The 20,263-nt window shown below is 37.9% G+C and overlaps 1 protein-coding gene across 1 annotated transcript in view; it reads left to right on the top strand.

Annotated features, from left to right (window-relative positions):
- ABCD3 (ATP binding cassette subfamily D member 3) overlaps window positions 1-20,263 on the top strand; it is a 106,047-nt gene that overhangs the window by 51,667 nt on the left and 34,117 nt on the right. Inside the window, exons 5-9 of the mRNA XM_049879707.1 lie at window positions 141-210; window positions 3,996-4,093; window positions 4,504-4,627; window positions 15,965-16,021; window positions 20,027-20,169. Of these exons, the coding sequence (XP_049735664.1) occupies window positions 141-210; window positions 3,996-4,093; window positions 4,504-4,627; window positions 15,965-16,021; window positions 20,027-20,169 (492 nt within the window). The remainder of the gene's footprint in view (window positions 1-140; window positions 211-3,995; window positions 4,094-4,503; window positions 4,628-15,964; window positions 16,022-20,026; window positions 20,170-20,263) is intronic.

Here is a 20,263-nt window from a genome sequence, read left to right as displayed (position 1 = left end):
ATTTTTAGCTTCTTCCTGTTGCTTACTGATTGTTTTGATTCAGTAAAAATTCTCGAGAATAATTTTATAGGTTTACCACAGTCGTCTTAGCGTTGTTTTGCTCCTTTTGCACTAATGGCATTGCCTGTGGTGGTTTGCAGTGGTATTATTGGGCGTAGCAGAAAAGATTTCAAGAGGTACTTATTCAACTTCATCGCTGCCATGCCTCTCGTAAGTGTAATTCTTTAAAAATCTTGCTTACATAGGGAGAAGTTACAGCTTATTGAAATCTTTTAAGAATTTTTAGCTACTAAATTCTTTAAAAATTTATGATATTAAGTTCCTATTTTAAATTTAGTTTTGTAATTTATAGCTGAATTTTTCAATGTGAACCCTTAGAAGGAATTATGCTTTGGTTCATTTTGATTTATAGTATACTTATGTGGGTGTGTTTTTGTTTTTGTTTAACCTTTGGGCCAGAATTCTCACTCATGGCACTATTGACATTTTGGGGTGGGTAATTCTTTGTTGTGGGAGCTTGTCCTGTGCCTTATAGGGCGTTTAGCAGCACCTCTGGCCTCTACGCGTTAGATGCCAGTAGTACCTCACCCCCATCCAGTTGTGACAGACAAAAATGTTTCCAGGGATTGCCAAATGCCCCCTGGGGGGCACAAAATCACCCTGGTTGAGAACCATTGCTTTAAACCATAGACTGTTATAGGAACTTGAACCAATTATGTAGTTCAAGTTAGAATTAGAGCTAAATTTTGGGGGCAGAAAAGAGAACCATGATTGTAAAATCAAATTAAATTGAAAATATGTCAGAAATTTTAGTCTAATAAATCTTGAGAAAAGGGATACATTATCTTTAGATCTTTTAAAATAAAAAAAATTGATATAGGTAACATACATGTTAGTTATAGACTGAGATTCAGCCAAAGACCTCGAAACCAGAGTTGGATCTTTACGAGATTGTAGAAAAGAAACAGTGGACTACTACAAGAGAGACAGAAATTATATTCAGCTGTATCTATCTGTGGTAGAAAATAGAATATTTACAAAACTTATGGGGAGGGGCACAAAATAATCATACAATTGGGGAAAAAATCCCTTATGTTCTAGTATGATTTGTGAATATAATAGGAATATGGAAGGAAAAGCTTAAGTTCTAAATTGAAGTTAAAAATATGGTAGGTAAAAAACAAAGCCTTATGCATAAAATGCTAGGAAAAAAACTAAAATGTTCATATTAACTGTGTTTTAGGTAGAATTGCGTGATTTGAAATTTCTCCTTAAAAATCATGTATTTTGTAATGAGAAAAATAAGCATTTATTTAAAAGTAACTAAAAGCTAATGCATCCTGAGTATGTAGGGTCAAAGACCTGAAAGTTTTGGCTAGATTTCTGAGTGCGTAGAATGATGTTGCGTTCATTCTATATTCTTGTTTAAGGAAAGGTAAAGAGAGATTCCCGTGTGTGTGGTGGGGGTCTAGGGGGAGGGAGCGATTTTAAAAACAAATACCAAGATTTACCACGATATTTATTTTTTATTAAATATTAGCACATTGTAGTGGTGTACTATCCTAGAGCTGACCCTCCCCCCAAAAACACTCTGATGTAACAATAGAAAAACACATAGTTTTTTAAACACTACTTAATTATCAACAATGTGGTATGATGTTCCTCAACTGAGAAAAAGTGTCAGAATGTTTCTAAGGATATATGCATACCCGAATACTCAAACATGAGCCACTGCCATAGGAAGCCACTGTTAAGATTGGTAAACCCTGTGTCCCGCCTGTTAATATGACTTTAAGATGCTGGTATAGTGCAAAGAACCCTTAGCTTAATTTCTGAAGATCTTGCCTCAAGTTTCAGCTTTATATTACATAGCTATGCCTTTGGGCAAGAAACTTGCTAACTCTGGGTCACGGTGCCCTCATTTGAATTAGTCTTTCCCAATTCTCAAATCTTTGAAATAGGCCAAGTGAACACTTTTGTTAAACATAATTTTTTTTGTTTGATGAAATTCTGCTACTGTACTTGGCAAAGTTAGATGTTTTGGCTAAGATAAGGAAAACAACATTTATTAATCATTTATTTAGCACCTACTTTATGCCAGGCACCATACTAGTAGGTACTGAGGACAATGGTGAAGATACAGGCCTTGTCCTAAAGGATCTTATGTTGTACTGGGGAACACATACAAGTCAACAGTTGTCCTCAGATCATTGGGACAAATTTTGTGGAGCACATACGAGAGGCATTCAGCCTAGTGCTGGAGGAATTAGAAAAGTCTTTTGCAGAGAAGGTCACGTCTGAACTGAGTTTTTTTTATAAGAAGTTGTTAGGTTCCAGTCAAGTCGATTTTGACTCACAGAGAATGGATAAAACTGTCCCAGATCTCCTGAGTGGGTTCAAGCTGTCTACCTTTTGATTAGCAGCCAAGCACTTGGCCTTTTCACCACTAGGACTCCTTTGTACAAGAAGATTGCCAGCCAGATAAGAACTGAAGGGCAAGAGTGGTAGCCAGATAAGAACTGAAGATAAGGGCAAGAGTGGTAGCCAGATAAGAACAGAAGATAAGGGCATTGTAGGCTGAGCGCAGCAGAAACAGAGGTCCAGAGGCTAGGAGCTGGAGATTAACATATCAACCTAGAGATGAAGCTGTAGCAATAAGCAAATGCCTTATTAGGAAGAGCCTTTTAGGTTGCATTAAGAAATTAAGAGCAGATTCAGTGGCAACTAACAACAGTTACAAAAAAATAAAATTAGGGCTTGTATTGCTGGGGCTGTAAGAACCATGTAAGGATTTTAAGCAGCAGAATGTCATAGTCAGATGAGTGTTTTAAAGAGCTCAGTCTGGCTGGATTGTGGAGAATGGACTGTAAACCCAGTAGAAGGTTTGTTGCAACAATCCTGATGATGGTGGTAGACTAAACTAAAATTGTGATTTGAGACAGAAGGAAGTAGACAGGTAATAAAACTACTGAGTTAAAAGCAGTAGGACTTGATGACTGGTTGGGGGTCAAGGTGAAGGAGTCATGGAGTCATGATTACCTATCAGTTTCCAGTTTTGGCAACTGGGGTGGAAGGTATTACCGTATTACCGTTCACTAGGAAACTCAAGAAGGTTCAATTTTTTTTTTTAATAAAAGTCCTTGCCTAGTAGTTCTTTTCTGGATATGAAAGTTTTCTGTGGCTTGCCAACCTGTGCAGACCCACTTGATGGTATTTAAATTTTTCTAAAAAATTCTAATTGCCAAAAAAATTATGAAATAAAAAGTACACCAATAAGGAATAGTAAATAAGTTATTAATTTATGTCAGAAAGGAATGCAACTATGCATTGTTAATGCTACCAGAAGTCAGCTAATAGGGCCATCTAGAAACACTCTTGTACCATTTGGGTTATGGATAATATGTATTTTGCAAAGACTACTCAAGAAAATTCACATGTGAACATGAGTTCAGAACCATGGAAGAATTAATTTTAACGTAATGATGGAAAACAGTAGTAAAGATGGCTCTAGAAATAATCTGGAAAATAGTATTCACAGATAAAAAACTTAGTTTTGTTTTTTAAACAGATGCAAATATAGCTGGTATACAGTTCCATTGTCTAGGGTTGCAGTAACTGACAGCAGGAAACAAGATATAAACATAAATGTCAGGACTCTTAAAAGCAAGTCTTTACACTGATAGAAAGGTAACAGATTTGGCTTGTTTGTTCTCCTCCCACCCCCAACCAAAAAGGCAAGGTGCTTCTCATGTGATATTAGAGTATTCTAACATTAAGTTCCAAGTAAAGTTTAACATAGGGTCATTAAAGCCAGTTGCTTTTGGTTTACCATGTTCTCTTTGTATCTTTGTGAGTTCTAAGTAAAACAACTGAATTATATCAATGGGACTATCAACTATAAAAATCATAGGATTTGGGACACAGCTAGTGATGGAAAAATAAATTTAATAGGTACAAGTGAAGAAAGACCAGTAACATTTGTTTGTTTCTTTTAGATCTCTCTGATTAATAACTTCTTGAAGTTTGGGTTAAATGAGCTCAAACTATGCTTCCGAGTAAGACTCACTAAATACCTCTATGAGGAATATCTCCAGTAAGTGATCAACTGTTTTTATATTAAAAAAAATTTAAATTGAACACTAGTATTTATGATATTGAGATATATTCTTTTTTTTATAGTCTAAAAGTTTTTTAAAAAAATTTTTTTAATGTACTTTAGTTGAACATTTACAGGGCAAACTGATATATTTTCAATGTGTTTTTAAGCAAAACTGCTTTTAGATACAGAAGCATATAGAGAAATATCTCTCAGCTATTTAGAATCTGCTCTTGGCTCTTCCATTAACTAGCAAGTCATTCTTCTCTGGACTTGCTTGCTTATCTCTAAAATAAGTAAGGACAATTTTTAAGGCCTCTTTTGGCTCCAGACTTTTCTGTTTCCATGAATTTGCATTGAGGTGTAATGTTTTGTTTTAAAAATCATTTTCTTAACTGTTGTTTTAGAGCTTTCACCTATTATAAAATGGGGAATCTGGACAACAGAATAGCTAATCCAGACCAGCTGCTTACACAAGATGTAGAGAAGTTTTGTAACAGTGTAGTTGATCTGTATTCAAATCTTAGTAAGGTAAGTGTCTCTATTTTTTTTTTTAATAATTTTTATTGTGCTTTAAATGAAAGTTTACAAATCAAGTCAGCCTCTCACACGAAAACCCATATACCCCTTGCTACACACTCCCAATTACTCTCCCCCTAATGAGACAGCCTACTCTCTCCCTCCAGTCTCTCTTTTCTTGTCCTTTTTGCCAGCTTCTAACCCCCTCCACCCTCTCATCTCCCCTCCAGGCAGGAGATGTCAACATAGTCTCAAGTGTCCACCTGATTCAAGAAGCTCACTCCTCACCAGCATCCCTCTCTAACCCATTGTCCAGTCTAATCCATGTCTGAAGAGGTGGCTTCAGGAATGGTTCCTGTCCTGGGGCAACAGAAGGTCTGGGGCCCGTGGCCACCGGGGTCCTTCTAGTCTCAGTCAGACCATTAAGTCTGGTCTTACGAGAATTTGGGGTCTGCATCCCACTGCACTCCTGCTCCCTCAGGGCTTCTCTGTTGTGTTCCCTGTCAGGGCAGTCATCGGTTGTAGCCGGGCACCATCTAGTTCTTCTGGTCTCAGGATGATGTAGTCGCTGGTTCATGTGGCCCTTTCTGTCTCTTGGGCTCGTAATCACCTTGTGTCCTTGGTGTTCTTCATTCTCCTTTGATCCAGGTGGGTTGAGACCAATTGATGCATCTCAGTTGTGTGCTTGCTAGCGTTTAACACCCCAGACGCCACTCTTCAAAGTGGGAGGCAGAATGTTTTCTTAATAGATTTTATTATGCCAGTTGACTTAAATGTCCCGTGAAACCATGGTCCCCAGACCCCTGCCCCTGCTACGCTGGACTTCAAAGCATTCAGTTTATTCAGAAAACTTCTTTGCTTTTGGTTTAGTCCAATTGTGCTGACCTCCCCTGTATTGAGTGCTGTCTTTCCCTTCACCTGAAGTAGTTCTTATCTACTATCTATTTAGTGAATACCTCTCTCCTACCCTCCTTCCCTCCCCCCTCTTGTGACTACAAAAGAATGTTTTCTTCTCAGTTTAAACTATTTCTCAAGTTCTTATAATAGTGGTCTTATACAATATTTGTCCTTTTGCAACTGACTGATTTCACTCAGCATAAAGCCTTCCAGATTCCTCCACGTTATGAAATGTTTCACAGATTCCTCACTGTTCTTTATCGATGCGTAGTATTCCATTGTGTGAATATACAATTATTTATCCATTCATCCGCTGATGGGCACCTTGGTTGCTTTCATCTTTTTGCTATTGTAAACAGTGCTGCAGTAAACATGGGTGTGCACATATCTGTGTAAAGGCTCTTATTTCTCTAGGATATATTCTGAGAAGTGGGATTGCTGGATCGTATGGTAGTTCTATTTCTAGCTTTTTAAGGAAGTGCCAAATCAATTTCCAAAGTGGTTGTACCATTTTACATTCCCACCAGCAGTGTAGAAGTGTTCCAATCTCTCCACAGCCTCTCCAACATTTATTATTTTGTGTTTTTGGATTCATGGCAGCCTTGTTGGAGTGAGATGAAATCTCATTGTAGTTTTGATCTGCATTTCTCTAGTGGCTATGATGGTGAACATTTCCTCATATATCTGTTAGCTACCTGAATGTCTTCTTTAGTGAAGTGTCTATTCATATCTTTTGCCCATTTTTTCATTGGGCTATTTGTCTTTTTGCAGTATCATGTAGATTTTAGAGATCAGGCGCTGATCAGAAATGTCATAGCTAAAAACTTTTTCCCGGTCTGTAGGTAGTCTTTTTACTCTTTCGGTGAATTCTTTGGATGAGCATAAGTGTTTGATTTTTTGGAGTTCCCAATTATCTAGTTTTTCTTCTACGCTCTTTATGTTTTCTATACTGTTTATGCCATGTATCAGGCCTCCTAACGTCCCTATTTTTTCTTCCATCATCTTTATCGTTTTAGATTTTATATTTAGGTCTTTGATCCATTTTGAGTTAGTTAGTTGTGCATGAAGTGAGGTATGGGTCCTGTTTCATTTTTTTGCTGATGGATATCCAGTTATGCCAGCACCATTTGTTAAAAAGACTGTCTTTTATCCATTTAACTGTTTGGGGGCCTTTGTCAAATATCAGCTGCTCATATGTGGATGGATTTATGTCTGCATCCTCAATTCTGTTCCATTGGTCCATGTATCTGTTGTACCAGTACCAGGCTGTTTTGACTACTGAGGCGGTATAATAGGTTCTAAAATCAGGTAAAGTAAGGCCTCCTACTTTGTTCTTCTTTTTCAGTAATGCCTTATTTACCCTGGGGCCTCTTTCCCTTCCATATGAAGTTGGTGATTTGTTTCTCCATCTCACTGAAGAATGTCGTTGGGATTTGGATTGGAATTGCATTAAATGTATAGATCGCTTTTGGTAGAATAGACATTTTTATAATGTTAAGTCTTCCTATCCATGAGCAAGGTATGTTCTTCCACTTATGTAAGTCTCTTTTGGTTTCTTGCAGAAGTGTTTTCTTTGTATAAGTAGTTTTCTTTGTATAAGTCTTTTCTATCTCTGGTAAGATTTATTCCTAAGTATTTTATCTTTTGGGGGCTACTGTAAATGGCATTGATTTGGTGATTTCCTCTTCGATGTTCTTTTTGTTGGTGTAGAGGAATCCAACTGATTTTTGTATGTTTATCTTGTATCCCGATACTCTGCTGAACTCTTCTTTTAGTTTCAGTAGTTTTGTTTAGGATCCCTTAGGGTTTTCTGTATATAAGATCATGTCATCTGCAAATAGAGGTACTTTGACTCCTTCCTTGCCAATCTGGTTGCCCTTTATTTCTTTATCTAGCATAATTGCACTGGCTAGGACTTCCAGCACAATGTTGAATAAGAGTGGTGATAAAGGGCATCCTTGTCTGGTTCCCGATCTCAGTGGGAATGTTTTCAGGCTCTCTCCATTTAGGGTGATGTTGGCTGTTGGTTTTGTATAAATGCCCTTTATTATGTTGAGAAATTTTCCTTCTATTCCTATTTTGCTGAGAGTTTTTATCATGAATGGGTGTTGACTTTGTCAAATGCCTTTTCTGCATCAGTTGATAAAATCATGTGATTCTTGTCTTTTGTTTATTACATTAATTGTTTTTCTAATGTTGAACTGTCCCTGCATACCTCATACGAATCCCGCCTGGTCATGGTGAATTATTTTTTTGATGTGTTGTTGAATTCTATTGGCTAGAATTTTGTTGAGGATTTTTGCATCTACATTCATGAGGGATATAGGTCTATAATTTTCTTGTGGTGTCTTTACCTGGTTCTGGTATCAGGGACATGGCGGCTTCATAGAATGAATTTGGTAGTATTCCATCCTCTTCTATGCTCTGAAATACCTTTAGTAGTAGTGGTGTTAACTCTTATCTGAAAGTTTGGTAGAACTCTGCAGTGAAGCCTTCTGGACCAGGGGTTTTCTTTCTTGGGAGTTTTTTGATTACCTTTTCAATCTCTTCTTTTGTTATGGGTCTATTTAGTTGTTCTACCTCTGTTTGCGTTAGTTTAGGTAGGTAGTGTGTTTCTAGGAATTTATCCTTTTCTTCTAGGTTTTCAAATTTGTTTGAGTATAGTTTTTCATAGTAATCTGATACGATTCTTTTAATTTCAGTTGGGTCTATTGTAATATCACCCATCTCATTTCTTATTCAGGTTATTTGCTTCCTCTCCTGCTTTTCTTTTGTCAGTTTGGCCAATGGTTTATCAATTTTGTTGAGTTTTTCAAAAAACCAGCTTTTGGTCTTGTTAATTCTTTCAATTGTTTTTCAATTGTTTCATTTAGTTCAGCTCTAATTTTTATTATTTATTTTCTTCTTGTGCCCGTGGGTTTCTTTTGTTGCTTTCTTTCTATTTGTTCAAGTTGTAGGGATAGTTCTTTGATTTTGGCCCTTTCTTCTTTTTGTATGTGTACATTTATTGATATAAATTGGCCTCTGAGCACTGCTTTTGCTGTATCCCAAAGGTTCTGATAGGAAGTGTTTTCATTCTCATTGGATTCTATGAATTTCTTTATTCCATCCTTAATGTCTTCTATAATCCAGTCTTTTTTGAGCAGGGTGTTGTTCAGTTTCCAAGTGTTTGGTTTCTTTTCCCTGCTTTTCCTGTTACTGATTTCCACTTTTATGGCTTTATGGTCAGAGAAGATGCTTTGTAATATTTCAATGTTTTGGATTCTGCTAAGACCTAATATCTGATCTATTCTAGAGAATGTTCCATGTGAACTAGAAAAGAATGTATAGTTGGTTGCTGTTGGGTGGAGTGTTCTGTATATGTCTATGAGGTCAAGTTGGTTGACTGTGGCATTTAGATCTTCTGTGTCTTTATTGAGCTTCTTTTTCCATGTCCTGTCCTTCTCCGAAAGTGGTGTGTTGAAGTCTCCTGCTATTATTGTGGAGCTGTCTATCTCACTTTTCAATGCTGATAGAGTTTGTTTTATGCATCTTGCAGCTCTGTCATTGAGTGCATAAATATTTAGTATGGTTAAATCTTCTTGGTGTATTGTCCCTTTAATCATTATATAGTGTCCTTCCTTATCCTTTCTGATGGATTTAACTTTTAAGTCTATTTTGTCAGAAATTAATACTGCCACTCCTGCTCCTTTTTGATTGTTGTTTGCTTGATATATTTTTTTGCATCCTTTGAGTTAGTTTATGTCTCTAAGTCTAAGGTGTGTCTCTTGTAGGCAGCATATAGACAGATCTTGTTTTTTAATCCATTCTGCCATCCTCTGTCTCTTTATTGGTGCATTTAGGCCATTTACATTCAGGGTAATTATGGATAGGTATGAACTTAGTTGCTATCATTTGATGTCTTTTTTTGTGTGTTGACAGCTTCTTTTTCCCACTTGATTTTATGTGCTGAGTAGATTTTCTTTATATATTGTCCTTTCCTCATATTTTTTGTTGTTGATTTTGTTTGTGCTGAGTCTGTATTTTTCCCTTGTATTTTATTTTAATGAGTAGGGTAGTTTATTTCCTTTGTGGTTACCTTATTATTTACGCTTATTTTTCTAAATTTATAACTAACTTTTATTTCTTTCTATTGCCGTATGTTCCTCTCCATATGGAAGGTGTGTGATTACATTTCTTAGTCCCTCTTTATTATTTTAATGCTGTCTTCTTGTATGTAATAACATCGCTGGGCTTTTTTTTTAATCTTGCTTTGTTGTTTTTTCTTTTTGGATTTCCCTGTCTGGGTTGACTTCTGGTTGCTCTGCCCAGTGTTCTAGCCTTGGGTCGATACCTGATATTATTGATTTTCTAACCAAAGAACTCCCTTTAGTATTTCTTGTAGATTTGGTTTGGTTTTTACTAATTCCCTCAACTTGTGTTTATCTGGAAATGTCTTAATTTCACCTTCATATTTAAGAGACAGTTTTGATGGATATATGATTCTTGGTAGGCAGTTTTTTCCTTCAGTTTTTTAAATATGTCATTCCATTGCCTTCTTACCTGCATGGTTTCTGCCGAGTAGTCTGAGCTTATTCTTATTGGCTCTCCCTTGTAGGTGACTTTTCTTTTATCTCTCGCTGCTCTTATAATTGTCTCCTTGTCTTTGGTTTAGGCAAGCTTGATTATAATATGTCTTGGTGACTTTCTTTTAAGATCTACCTTATGTGGAGTTCGATGAGCATCTTGGATAGATATCTTCTCATCTTTCACAATATCAGGGAAGTTTTCTGTCAACAAATCTTCAACAATTTTCTCTGTATTTTCTGTTATCCCTCCCTGTTCTGGTACTCCAATCACTCATAGGTTATTTCTCTTGATAGAGTCCCACATGATTCTTAAGTTTTCTCTGTTTTTTTTTAATTCTTTTATCTGATTTTTCTTCAAATATGTTAGTGCCAAGTGATTTATCTTCAAGTTCAGAAATTCTAGCTTTTACTTGCTCAATTCTGCTCCTCTGACTTTCTATTGAGTTGTGTACTTCTGTAATTTTATTGTTAATCTTCTGAATTTCTGATTGCTCTCTGTCTATGGATTTTTCCAGCTTAATAAACTTTTCATTATGTTCCTGAAAAATCTTTGAGTTTTTCAGTTGCTTTATCTGTGTGTTCCTTGGCTTGTTGTGCGTATCACCTCATTTCCTTCCTGATTTCTTGAAGGGTTCTGTATATTAAACTTTTGTATTCTGCATCTGGTAATTCCAGGAATGCACTTTCACCTAAAAGATCCCTGGATTCTTTGTTTTGAGAGCCTGTTGAGGTGATCATGGCCTGTTTCTTTATGTGACTTGATATTGACTGTTGTCTCCGAGCCATCTATAAGTTATTGTGTTAGTTTATGCATGCTTAATGTGTCATAGCTCCTTGCTTTGTTTTCTTTTGGTATACCCCTGTGGGTTGCTTGAGTGAGCTAGCTTGATTATTTTCGCCTTTGGAGCTCTGGTGTCCTGTCCCCAGCTGGCTAGAGCTGTTATCAGGTATATCAGTCTAGGAGTCCATTCAGTTTTCTTGTATGAATCCAGCTCAGGTTTCCAGGTAGCTGATTATCAAGTGTGTTGTACAGGCTCTGTCCTACAGTTTTAGAGGGGCAGGGGTAATTGGCGCATATACCAGTATCTGATTGCAGCAGGGTATCACACTTTGAACAAGGCAGGGGGCTGAGAACCGACCCCCAAGTGTCTCTGAGGAAGACGCTTCTCTGTTCCCTAGAGCGTGCTGGTGGGTGGGCCCTGCAGAGGGAGCATGGGCACCCAAAGATTTTGTTGTAAGGACTGGGAGGTACTAGTTATCCCTGGGCCCGTGTCGTGGGTGGCTGGGCGACCCAAGTGGAGCCACCAGTCCTTAGGTCCCTGTTGTGGGTAGGTGAGGACCTTGTTTAATAGGGAAAGCAATGTCAAACGTCAAATACCCACCTCTCCACCGCACTGCTGAAATGGTTGGAGTTTGCCAGCAAGGGCCTATTCTCTCGAAATAGGCCCACAGAGGTCCATGCAGAAGGGAAAGGTGCCCAAGGTCCACGGACGATTTATGCCACTTCTGTCCTGAGCTCCCCCAGTTAATGGAGCTAGCAAATTATCTTTTCCCCCTAGTTGGAAATTTTTTCCTTCCCCAAGGCCAGGAGGACGGCTCCAGGTGCTCACCAGGGTATATCTCAGGCCTACGGATTCAGCCGCTGAAGCTGGGTTGAGGGTGGGGGGTGGTGCAGTAAAATATACACAAGTACTTAGGTTTTGCCAAGAGCACCCTTCTCCTCAGGTTCCTGCGGTGTGAGTGGGCTGTGTGGCTGGCTGCTTCTCCCTGAGGAAACTGCGGCTGAATGCTAGGACCAGCCCGCACCCCTGTCCCTGCTGCTCTGGGAATGGTGCCTGAGGGCTCCCCGTGATTCAGGTTTGGCAACTCCTCTCCTCTTCTGAACGGTCTCTTCCTTCCCCTGCCCCTCAGTTCGTTGTCTAAGCTTGCCTTTGATGCTCAGGGCTCCCAGCTTGTCACAAATGTACTCGTTTCACTTGTTTTTTCGGGTCTTTGGTATAAAGAGGGCTCGACGGAAGCGTCTGTCTATTCCGCCATCTTGGCACCCCCCGCTCCAAGTGTCTCTATTTTTAAAAAATGTTTATTAATGTGTTAAATTTTGAATCTAAGCAAACTTACATGGAATTGACTTAGTAGAACAGCAGCAGATATTTAATGCTTTTATAAGAAAATTACAGTTGTTATAAAAAAAAATAGTCCTTAATTATAATTGTTTTTTTGTTTATTTGTGAGGTACTTTGAGCCAAAACTGATCATTTAATGTCTTATTGACTGTTAATTTATGTTTCAAAATCCCACATCTGTAATACCATGCAAGGACTTCCTGTTGTTAGGTGACATCAAGTCATTTCTGACTCATGGTGACCCTGTGTACAACAGAACGAAACACGGTCTGGTCCTGCCATCCTCACAACCTTTACTGTGTTTGAACCTGTTGTTGCAGCCACTGTCGGTCCGTCTCATTGAGGGTGTTTCTCTTTTGCACTGACTCTCTGTTTTACCAAGTATGATATCCTTCTCCAGGGACTGGTCCCTCCTGATAATATGTCCAAAGTACGCGAGACGCACCATCCTCGCCAGCATTCTGGCTGTATGTCTTCCAAGACAGATTTGTTCATTCTTCTGGCAGCCCGTGGCATATTCAGTATTCTTTGCCAACACCATAATTCAAACGCATCAATTCTTCTTCTGTCTTCCTTATTCATTGTCCAGCTTTCACATGTATATGAGGTGATTGGAAATACCACGGCACACTTTTAGTTCTCAATGTGACATCTTTGCTTTTTGAACACTCTAAAGAGGTCTTTTGCAGCAGGTTTGCCCAGTGCAGTACATTGTTTGATTTCTTGACTGCTGCTCTTCCATGGACGTTGATTGTAGATTTAAGTACGATGAAATCCATTACAACTTCAATATTTTCTGTTTATTATGATGTTGCTTATTGGTCCAGTTGTGAGAATTTTTGTCTTCTTTATGTTGAGGTGTAACCCATGCTGAAGGCTGTAGTCTTTGATCTTCATCAATAAGTGCTTTAAGTCTACTTTATTTTCAGCAAGCAAGGTTGTGTCATCTGCATGTTGCAGGCTGCTAGTGAGTCTTCCTCCAGTCCCCACGTTCTTCTTCATATAATCCAGCTTCTCGAATTCTTTGCTCAGCACACAGATGGAATAAGTATGGTGAAAGGATACAACCCTAACACACCCTTTCTTGATTTTAAACCTCGTAGTATCCTCTTGTTCTGTTCAAACAACTGCCTCTTGGTCTATCTATGTACAGGTTCTGTATGAGCACAATTAAGTGTTGTGGAATTCCCATTCTTTACAATGTTATCCATAATTTGTTATGGTTCACACAGTCAAATGCCTTTGCATAGTCAATAAAACACAGATAAATGTCTTTCTGGTATTCTTTGCTTTCAACCAAGATCCATCTGACATCAACAGATGATATCCCTTGTTCCACATCCTCTTCTGAATCTGGGTTGAATTTCTGACAGTTCCATCGATGCACTGCTGCAACCACTTTTGAATGATCATCAGCAAAATTTTATTTACGTGTGATATTAATGATACTGTTTGATAATTTCTGCATTTTGTTGGATCACCTTTCTTGGGAATAGGCACAAATAAGGACTTTCTGCCTTCTCATTTCTCTTCCTTTGTAGCTCTAATTCTAATAGATATTTAAGTAGTAGTCAAAAAATTTTCACAAGTTACTAGTTTATTTCAAAAGTTTTCTAATTACTGGTTTTCTTCTTCCTTTTCTGAATATTGCAGAAGCTCTTGATTCTCATAGTGGATCTTAACCAGTTTTCTTTCTTCCTATTAATTTCCTCAGTTCTACTTGTCTTACTCATCTTATCCAATACTCTTGCAGCTCTTGCTGTAGTCTTCTCATTAAGCCATTTTCTTTGCCATTACTTCCTGCATTGACTAGCACATGTGGTGGGCACCCAGAATTTCCTCCGCTCTTCATCCAAGACACCCCACTTCCCACTTCAAACTACATGACTATTCTTGGCCTGGAGTAGGAGCTTGTTTCTATTTGGACCAATTATGTTATCTTTACCTCTGACCACAGTTGAATGAGATATCCAGTCTTAGGACAAAAAGCTATGTACGCTGGGCTAGATCCCGTTGTAAAAATAGGAATGCTTCTATTACAACCATGTAGATGGAGGGAAATGGACAATTCTAGAAAAGTGATAGGTATCCACAGAGCTTCCCCCGCTGCACACGCACTGCTAAGATATCTTTTCACTGCATTCCAAACTTTGTTCTTTGTTTAGCTCTCCAGAAACCTTTGCTAACTGATCCCAAACTAAACAAACTCTGACAAGTGGAAATAGTTCAGTAATTCTGTTTTCTTCTCTGCTTTCATTACCACATTAAGTTTGTTCTGTGTTGGGGGGTAGGGAAGGGTGTATATGTAAAATTTTTCATATAATTCTGTAGACATTGTTACATATTCTTTACATCTTGACACTTGAGTAAGTTTATAGCTCAAGCCTTGTCAGTCTGTAATAGAGAAGAATATTATCAATTAATTGTAGGGGTGTTCACGTACCACAGCGTGCTTACTGTTTTAAACATCTGATTGTTTGAACTCTGACTTAAATTATGAGTCATTTTTGTCAATAACTTTTAAATGTACTTGAATTTTATATCTAGCTTATTAATGATTTATAAAGCAAAAAAAAAAAAAGTTCATCTTAGTGCAAGCCAGTTAATAAACCAGGCCATCTGTCCTAATAATGATACAGATATTAGTCAGAATAGGGACTTGGCTAAAGACATAGACAAAGTGAATAAACACAATTTGAGTTTCTTGAAAAACACTTCAAAATATGTGCACTGATGTTGCATCAGTGCGGTTGTCTCCATATGTGAAGAGCAGTACATTCGTGGATTATTTTAGCTCTAGAAGTTTTATATCAGAAGATTAGACTCAGACTCACTTGATTAGTACAGTACACGAAAATGTTGTCATAAAGTAATGGAATCAAACAATATTAGAGCAGGAAGAGCCTCTCATTTTACAGGTGATGATACATAGAGACCAGAAAAGCTGGTGGCAGATTTGAGGTTACAGTTACAACTCATTATTTTCTTCAGGGCCTTTATACCATATTGAGAAATTACTAACTTAGTTGTGGTTAATTATCACAGTAGAGCTATCTTAGTTCATGAAAAATGATAAATATTTTTCCCACTTAATATTCAGTAGACATTGTTGAAGCTGTCTCCATTTTCTTTTTTAAAAAATAATTTATTTTTATTGTTGAGAATATACACAGCAGAGCATACCCCAGTTCAACATGTACAATTCAGTGTCATTGATTATGTTTTTCCAGTTGCGCAGCCACTTTCACTCCTCTTTTCTGCATTGTTCCTCTGCATTTAACAAACTCACTGCACCCGACTTTCCTATCTTTCAAGTTGCTGTTGCCAGTTTGATCCCATGTACCGTAGATAGATTTTAAAAGAGCACAGTGCTCAAGGCAGTCATTCTTTACTAATTAAGCTTTTGTTCTGTTTTGAGACTTCATGGGATATTTTGGGTTTAAGATTTAAAGATTATCTCAGGGCAGTAATTTCAGGGGTTCATCTAGCCTCCATAGCTCCAGAAAGTCTAGATTCCGTGAGAATTTGAAATTCTGTTTTGCATTTTTCCCCTCATTTTAAGTTCCTTGAGAACAAGAACTGTCTTTTATGTATTCATGGATTGAAATGCTATTCTGGTACTTTATACAGTGGGAACTCTGCATGTTGATAATTGTGTGTTAAATATTGAATAACATTTTGGATTTAACATATATTAGCTATCAGTCTAGGCAATCTAGTTTTTTAGTTTAATTCTGTGTGTTCTAATATTTATTTTACAGCCATTTCTAGACATAGTTTTGTATATCTTCAAATTAACAAGTGCAATCGGAGTTCAGGTGAGTTACTTTTATTTTATCTTTTAAATTACTATAATACTGTGTTACGAATAGCTTGATGCTCTGTAAGAATTTTTGTGTTTCTCAAAGAATGTGTTTTCACAGGATATATCAACAAAGTCTGACTGGTCATAAGATAGTAATACAAATTGAAGATTTTAAAAAAGTATAGCTACTCCTCACCTATTGACTGCCTTGTTACCTGACATTTCTGATTTATGACAATAGTAAAAAATCTGCTATCTGACTCTTTTATGCATCAGCGGTGTACTTCTGGCAGTAATGAACATGGAGGTGCGAGGCAAGACTAAGGGTGGCTGTAATGATTAATGTTATGGGTCAACTTGGCTGGGCCATTATTCTCAGTGGTTTGGCAGTTATGTAATGATATAGTCATCCTCCATTTTGTGATCTGATGTGGTCATCCTCCATTTTTGCATAACACCATATTTTGCATAATGACCTGGTCTTTGGAACCTGACCATGTTGATAACAGAGGAGTGAGTGTGTTCCAATTTGGCTTTTTAATTTGCTTCAAGTCAGATCCTTGGAAAATGTTGTAGTGTTAATAATCAGAAATGCTTAGAACATTGAACATAACCAAAAGTCGCACCGCCATTGAGTCGATTCTGACTCATAGTGACCCTATAGGACAGAGTAGGACCGCCCCCATAGGGTTTCCAGGGCTGTAATGTTTAGAGAAGCAGACCGCCACATCTTTCTGCCATAGAGCGGCTAGTGGGTTTGAACCACTGACCTTTCATTAACAGCCAAGTGCTTTAACCACTGCACCACCAGGGCTCCTCAACATTGAACATAAGTGTACTTGTTGTTGTAATGTCTAAAAAGAGATTTGGAGACAGCCATTTAATAAGAATGTTAAAGTATCAGGAATACCTTTAGAATGCTATAAGAGTTTGAAGAATACATTATCATATTATACATGATTGGCTGTCCCATGAGCCTATCACCCTATTTCTCTGATATTTGTGGTGGGTATTCTCAAGCTGAAAGAACTGAAGAAAAAAATTCAAGCCTCGAGTTGCAGTAGTGAAGGATTCCATTGGGAAAATATTAAACAACGCAGGAAGCATCAAAAGAAGACGGAAGGAATGCACAGAGACATTATACCAAAAAGAATTAGTCGATATTCAACCATTTCAAGAGGCGGCATATGATCAGGAACCAATGGTACTGAAGGAAGAAGTCCAAGCTGCTCTGAAGTCACTGGCCAAAACCAAGGCTCCAGGACTTGATGGAATATCAACTGAGATGTTTCAACAAAGAGATGCAGCACTGGAGGTGCTCACTCGTCTACGCCAAGAAATACGGAAGACAGCTTCCAGGCCAACTGACTGGAAGAAATCCATGTCTATGGCTATTCCCAAGAAGGATGATCCAACCGAATGTGGAAATTATAGAAAAATATCATTAATATCACACGCAAGCAAAATTTTGCTGAAGATCATTCAAAAACGGCTGCAGCAGTATATCGACAGGGAACTGCCAGAAATTCAGGCCGGTTGCAGAAGAGGACGTGGAACCAGGGATATCATTGCTGATTGTAGATGGATCCTGGCTGAAAGCAGAGAATACCAGAAGGATGTTTACCTGTGTTTTATTGACTATGCAAAGGCATTCCACTGCCGGGATCATAACAAACTATGGAGAACATTGCGAAGAACAGTAATTTCAGAACACTTAATTGTGCTCATGAGGAACCTTTACATAGATCAACAGGAAAGGTGTGTGTCAGGGTTGTATTCTTTCACCATACCTATTTAATCTGTGTGCTGACCAAATAATATGACAAGCTTGACTATATGAAGAAGAATGGGGCATCAGGATTGGAGGAAGACTCATTAACAACCTGCATTATGCAGATGACACAACCTTGCTTGCTGAAAGTGAAGAGGACTTGAAGCACTTACTAATGAAGATCAAAGACTACAGTCTTCAGTATGGATTGCACCTCAACATAAAGAAAACAAAAATCCTCACAACTGGACCAATGAGCAACATCATGATAAACGGAGAAAAGATTGAAGTTGTCAAGCATTTCATTTGACTTGGATCCACAATCAACAGCCATGGAAGCAGCAGTCAAGAGATCAAAAGACGCATTGCATATGGCAAATCTGCTGCAAAGGACCTCTTTAAAGTGTTGAAGAGCAAAGATGTCACCCTGAAGACTAAGGTGCGCCTGACCCAAGCCATGGTATTTTCAATCGCATCATATGCATGTGAAAGCTGGACAATGAATAAGGAAGACCGAAGAAGAATTGACACCTTTGAATTGTGGTGTTGGCAAAGAATATTGAATATACCATGGACTGCCAGAAGAACGAACAAATCTGTCTTGGAAGAAGTGCAGCCAGAATGCTCCTTAGAAGCAAGGATGATGAGACTGCATCTTACATACTTTGCACATGTTGTCAGGAGGGATCAGTCCCTGGAGAAGGACCTCATGCTTGGCAGAGTACAGGGTCAGTGGAAAAGAGGAAGACCCTCAACGAGGTGGATTGACACAGTGACGCAGTGTTTCATTCTGTTGTGCATAGGGTCGCAATGAGTCGGAACCGACTTGACAGCACCTAACAACGACAACATTGTTAGAACCATGTAATAGTGTGGCTGTTTTATGCATATATGTATGTGTGTACATATATACATTTTTGAGTTGATTAATAAGTAATTTATATAGTGGTTTTTGTTGCTTTCTGAAGCCCTGGTAAAAGCAGTTTTTTATTTGAAATTTTTTTGTCTATCTTCCTAGCCCTTTGGTATCCTGTGATCCAGGTTTAATCATTCTTGTAGATTTTTTTAGTATAACAAAATGAGTAGGCCTAGTCTCTCTTGTCTCTGTGCTGTAATATGTTTATGGTACGTATTACATCCCATAATGTCTCCATATATTTCCATTATTGTACGGTGTATATCTTGAAGGTAGAGTTCATGTTTCACTTATCTCTTTTTCCAGTACTTGTAGTAGTTGGTGAAATGCATTGCGTCAGTCATATTTAGTTAAAAAAAAAAAAAAAGTCTGAAACACATTATATGCCACACGTTTTGTTAGGTAGTAGGAGTAAAAAGATGAATAGTGGTAAAAGAAGTACGTAGTCAAGCAATTGTAAGGGCGGTCATAAAAGTCCAGTAGTAAAAGCTTGAGTAAAGTATTTAGTGCCTTGAAGAATTGGAGGTGATACTTGAGCTGCTTTGAGGATAAACAGATAACCATTAGATAAGCAGGCTTGCCAGACAGAAGAATAACCTCACTGAATGTTATGTTCAGGGAACAATTCTGTGTGGCAGATAATATTCCTGATACAGGAATGCAGGAAAGGCCCGCAATGAGCTTGGAAAGGTAAGCTTGAAGCTTATCTTTTGAGATGGTCAGTGGATGGTGATGTCACATATCAAGTTAGAAGGTACAGAGGGAAGAAGCAAGATGTATGAGAAGGGAAGGCCAGATAGAGCTTGTTTAGGGACTTCAGCTTGAGGCATCTACAGAGTAGTCGGGTAAAGATGTATAGTAATTATTTGGAAATAATTAGGTTCATGAGGATGTTGGGACTGGAGATAAAAATTTGAATGAGAAGAAAGCTTAAAGAAGGAACCTCAGAGACATTGAAAGAGAAGGTGAAAAAGAGGTCTGAGGGCTATTGTTACATCTTGGAACAGAAGAGTGTTAGATGCCAGAGAAAAGTTAGGACCAGGACTGTGATGAGGAATTTTTAGGTGAGCAAATTCTGGAGAGCCAGGCTGTGGGCCGCAGTGGTTTGAGAAGGGGTCAATGACTGGTAAAAGTATAGAGGTCCAGTATGTGGTTTTTTTTTTTTTTTTTTTTTTCCAGAAAAGAAACAATCAAGGAAAAATAATTGATCAAAGGAGCAATTTCTTCCAAAGTTATTGGGTTTAATTATTAGAAATTTTACATGTTTGCATCTTGTGAACTTATTATGATATACTTGAACTTTGTGTATCTTTCTCTCCCAATAAAAATAGGGCCCAGCAAGCATGATGGCCTACTTGATTATCTCTGGGCTATTCCTAACTCGACTTAGAAGACCCATTGGTAAGATGACAATAACTGAGCAGAAATATGAAGGAGAATACAGATATGTTAATTCTCGGCTCATCACAAACAGGTGAGGAAAAATATATTAAAGCTTTGCTAAAAATTCATTTTTATGGATATTGATATCATATAAATTGACTCTAAAAAGTCTATCTAGTTGATCT

Source organism: Elephas maximus, chromosome 3 (assembly GCF_024166365.1).
Source record: "Elephas maximus indicus isolate mEleMax1 chromosome 3, mEleMax1 primary haplotype, whole genome shotgun sequence".
Taxonomy (NCBI): domain Eukaryota; kingdom Metazoa; phylum Chordata; class Mammalia; order Proboscidea; family Elephantidae; genus Elephas; species Elephas maximus.
This window is presented reverse-complemented; position numbering and strand designations above follow the sequence as displayed.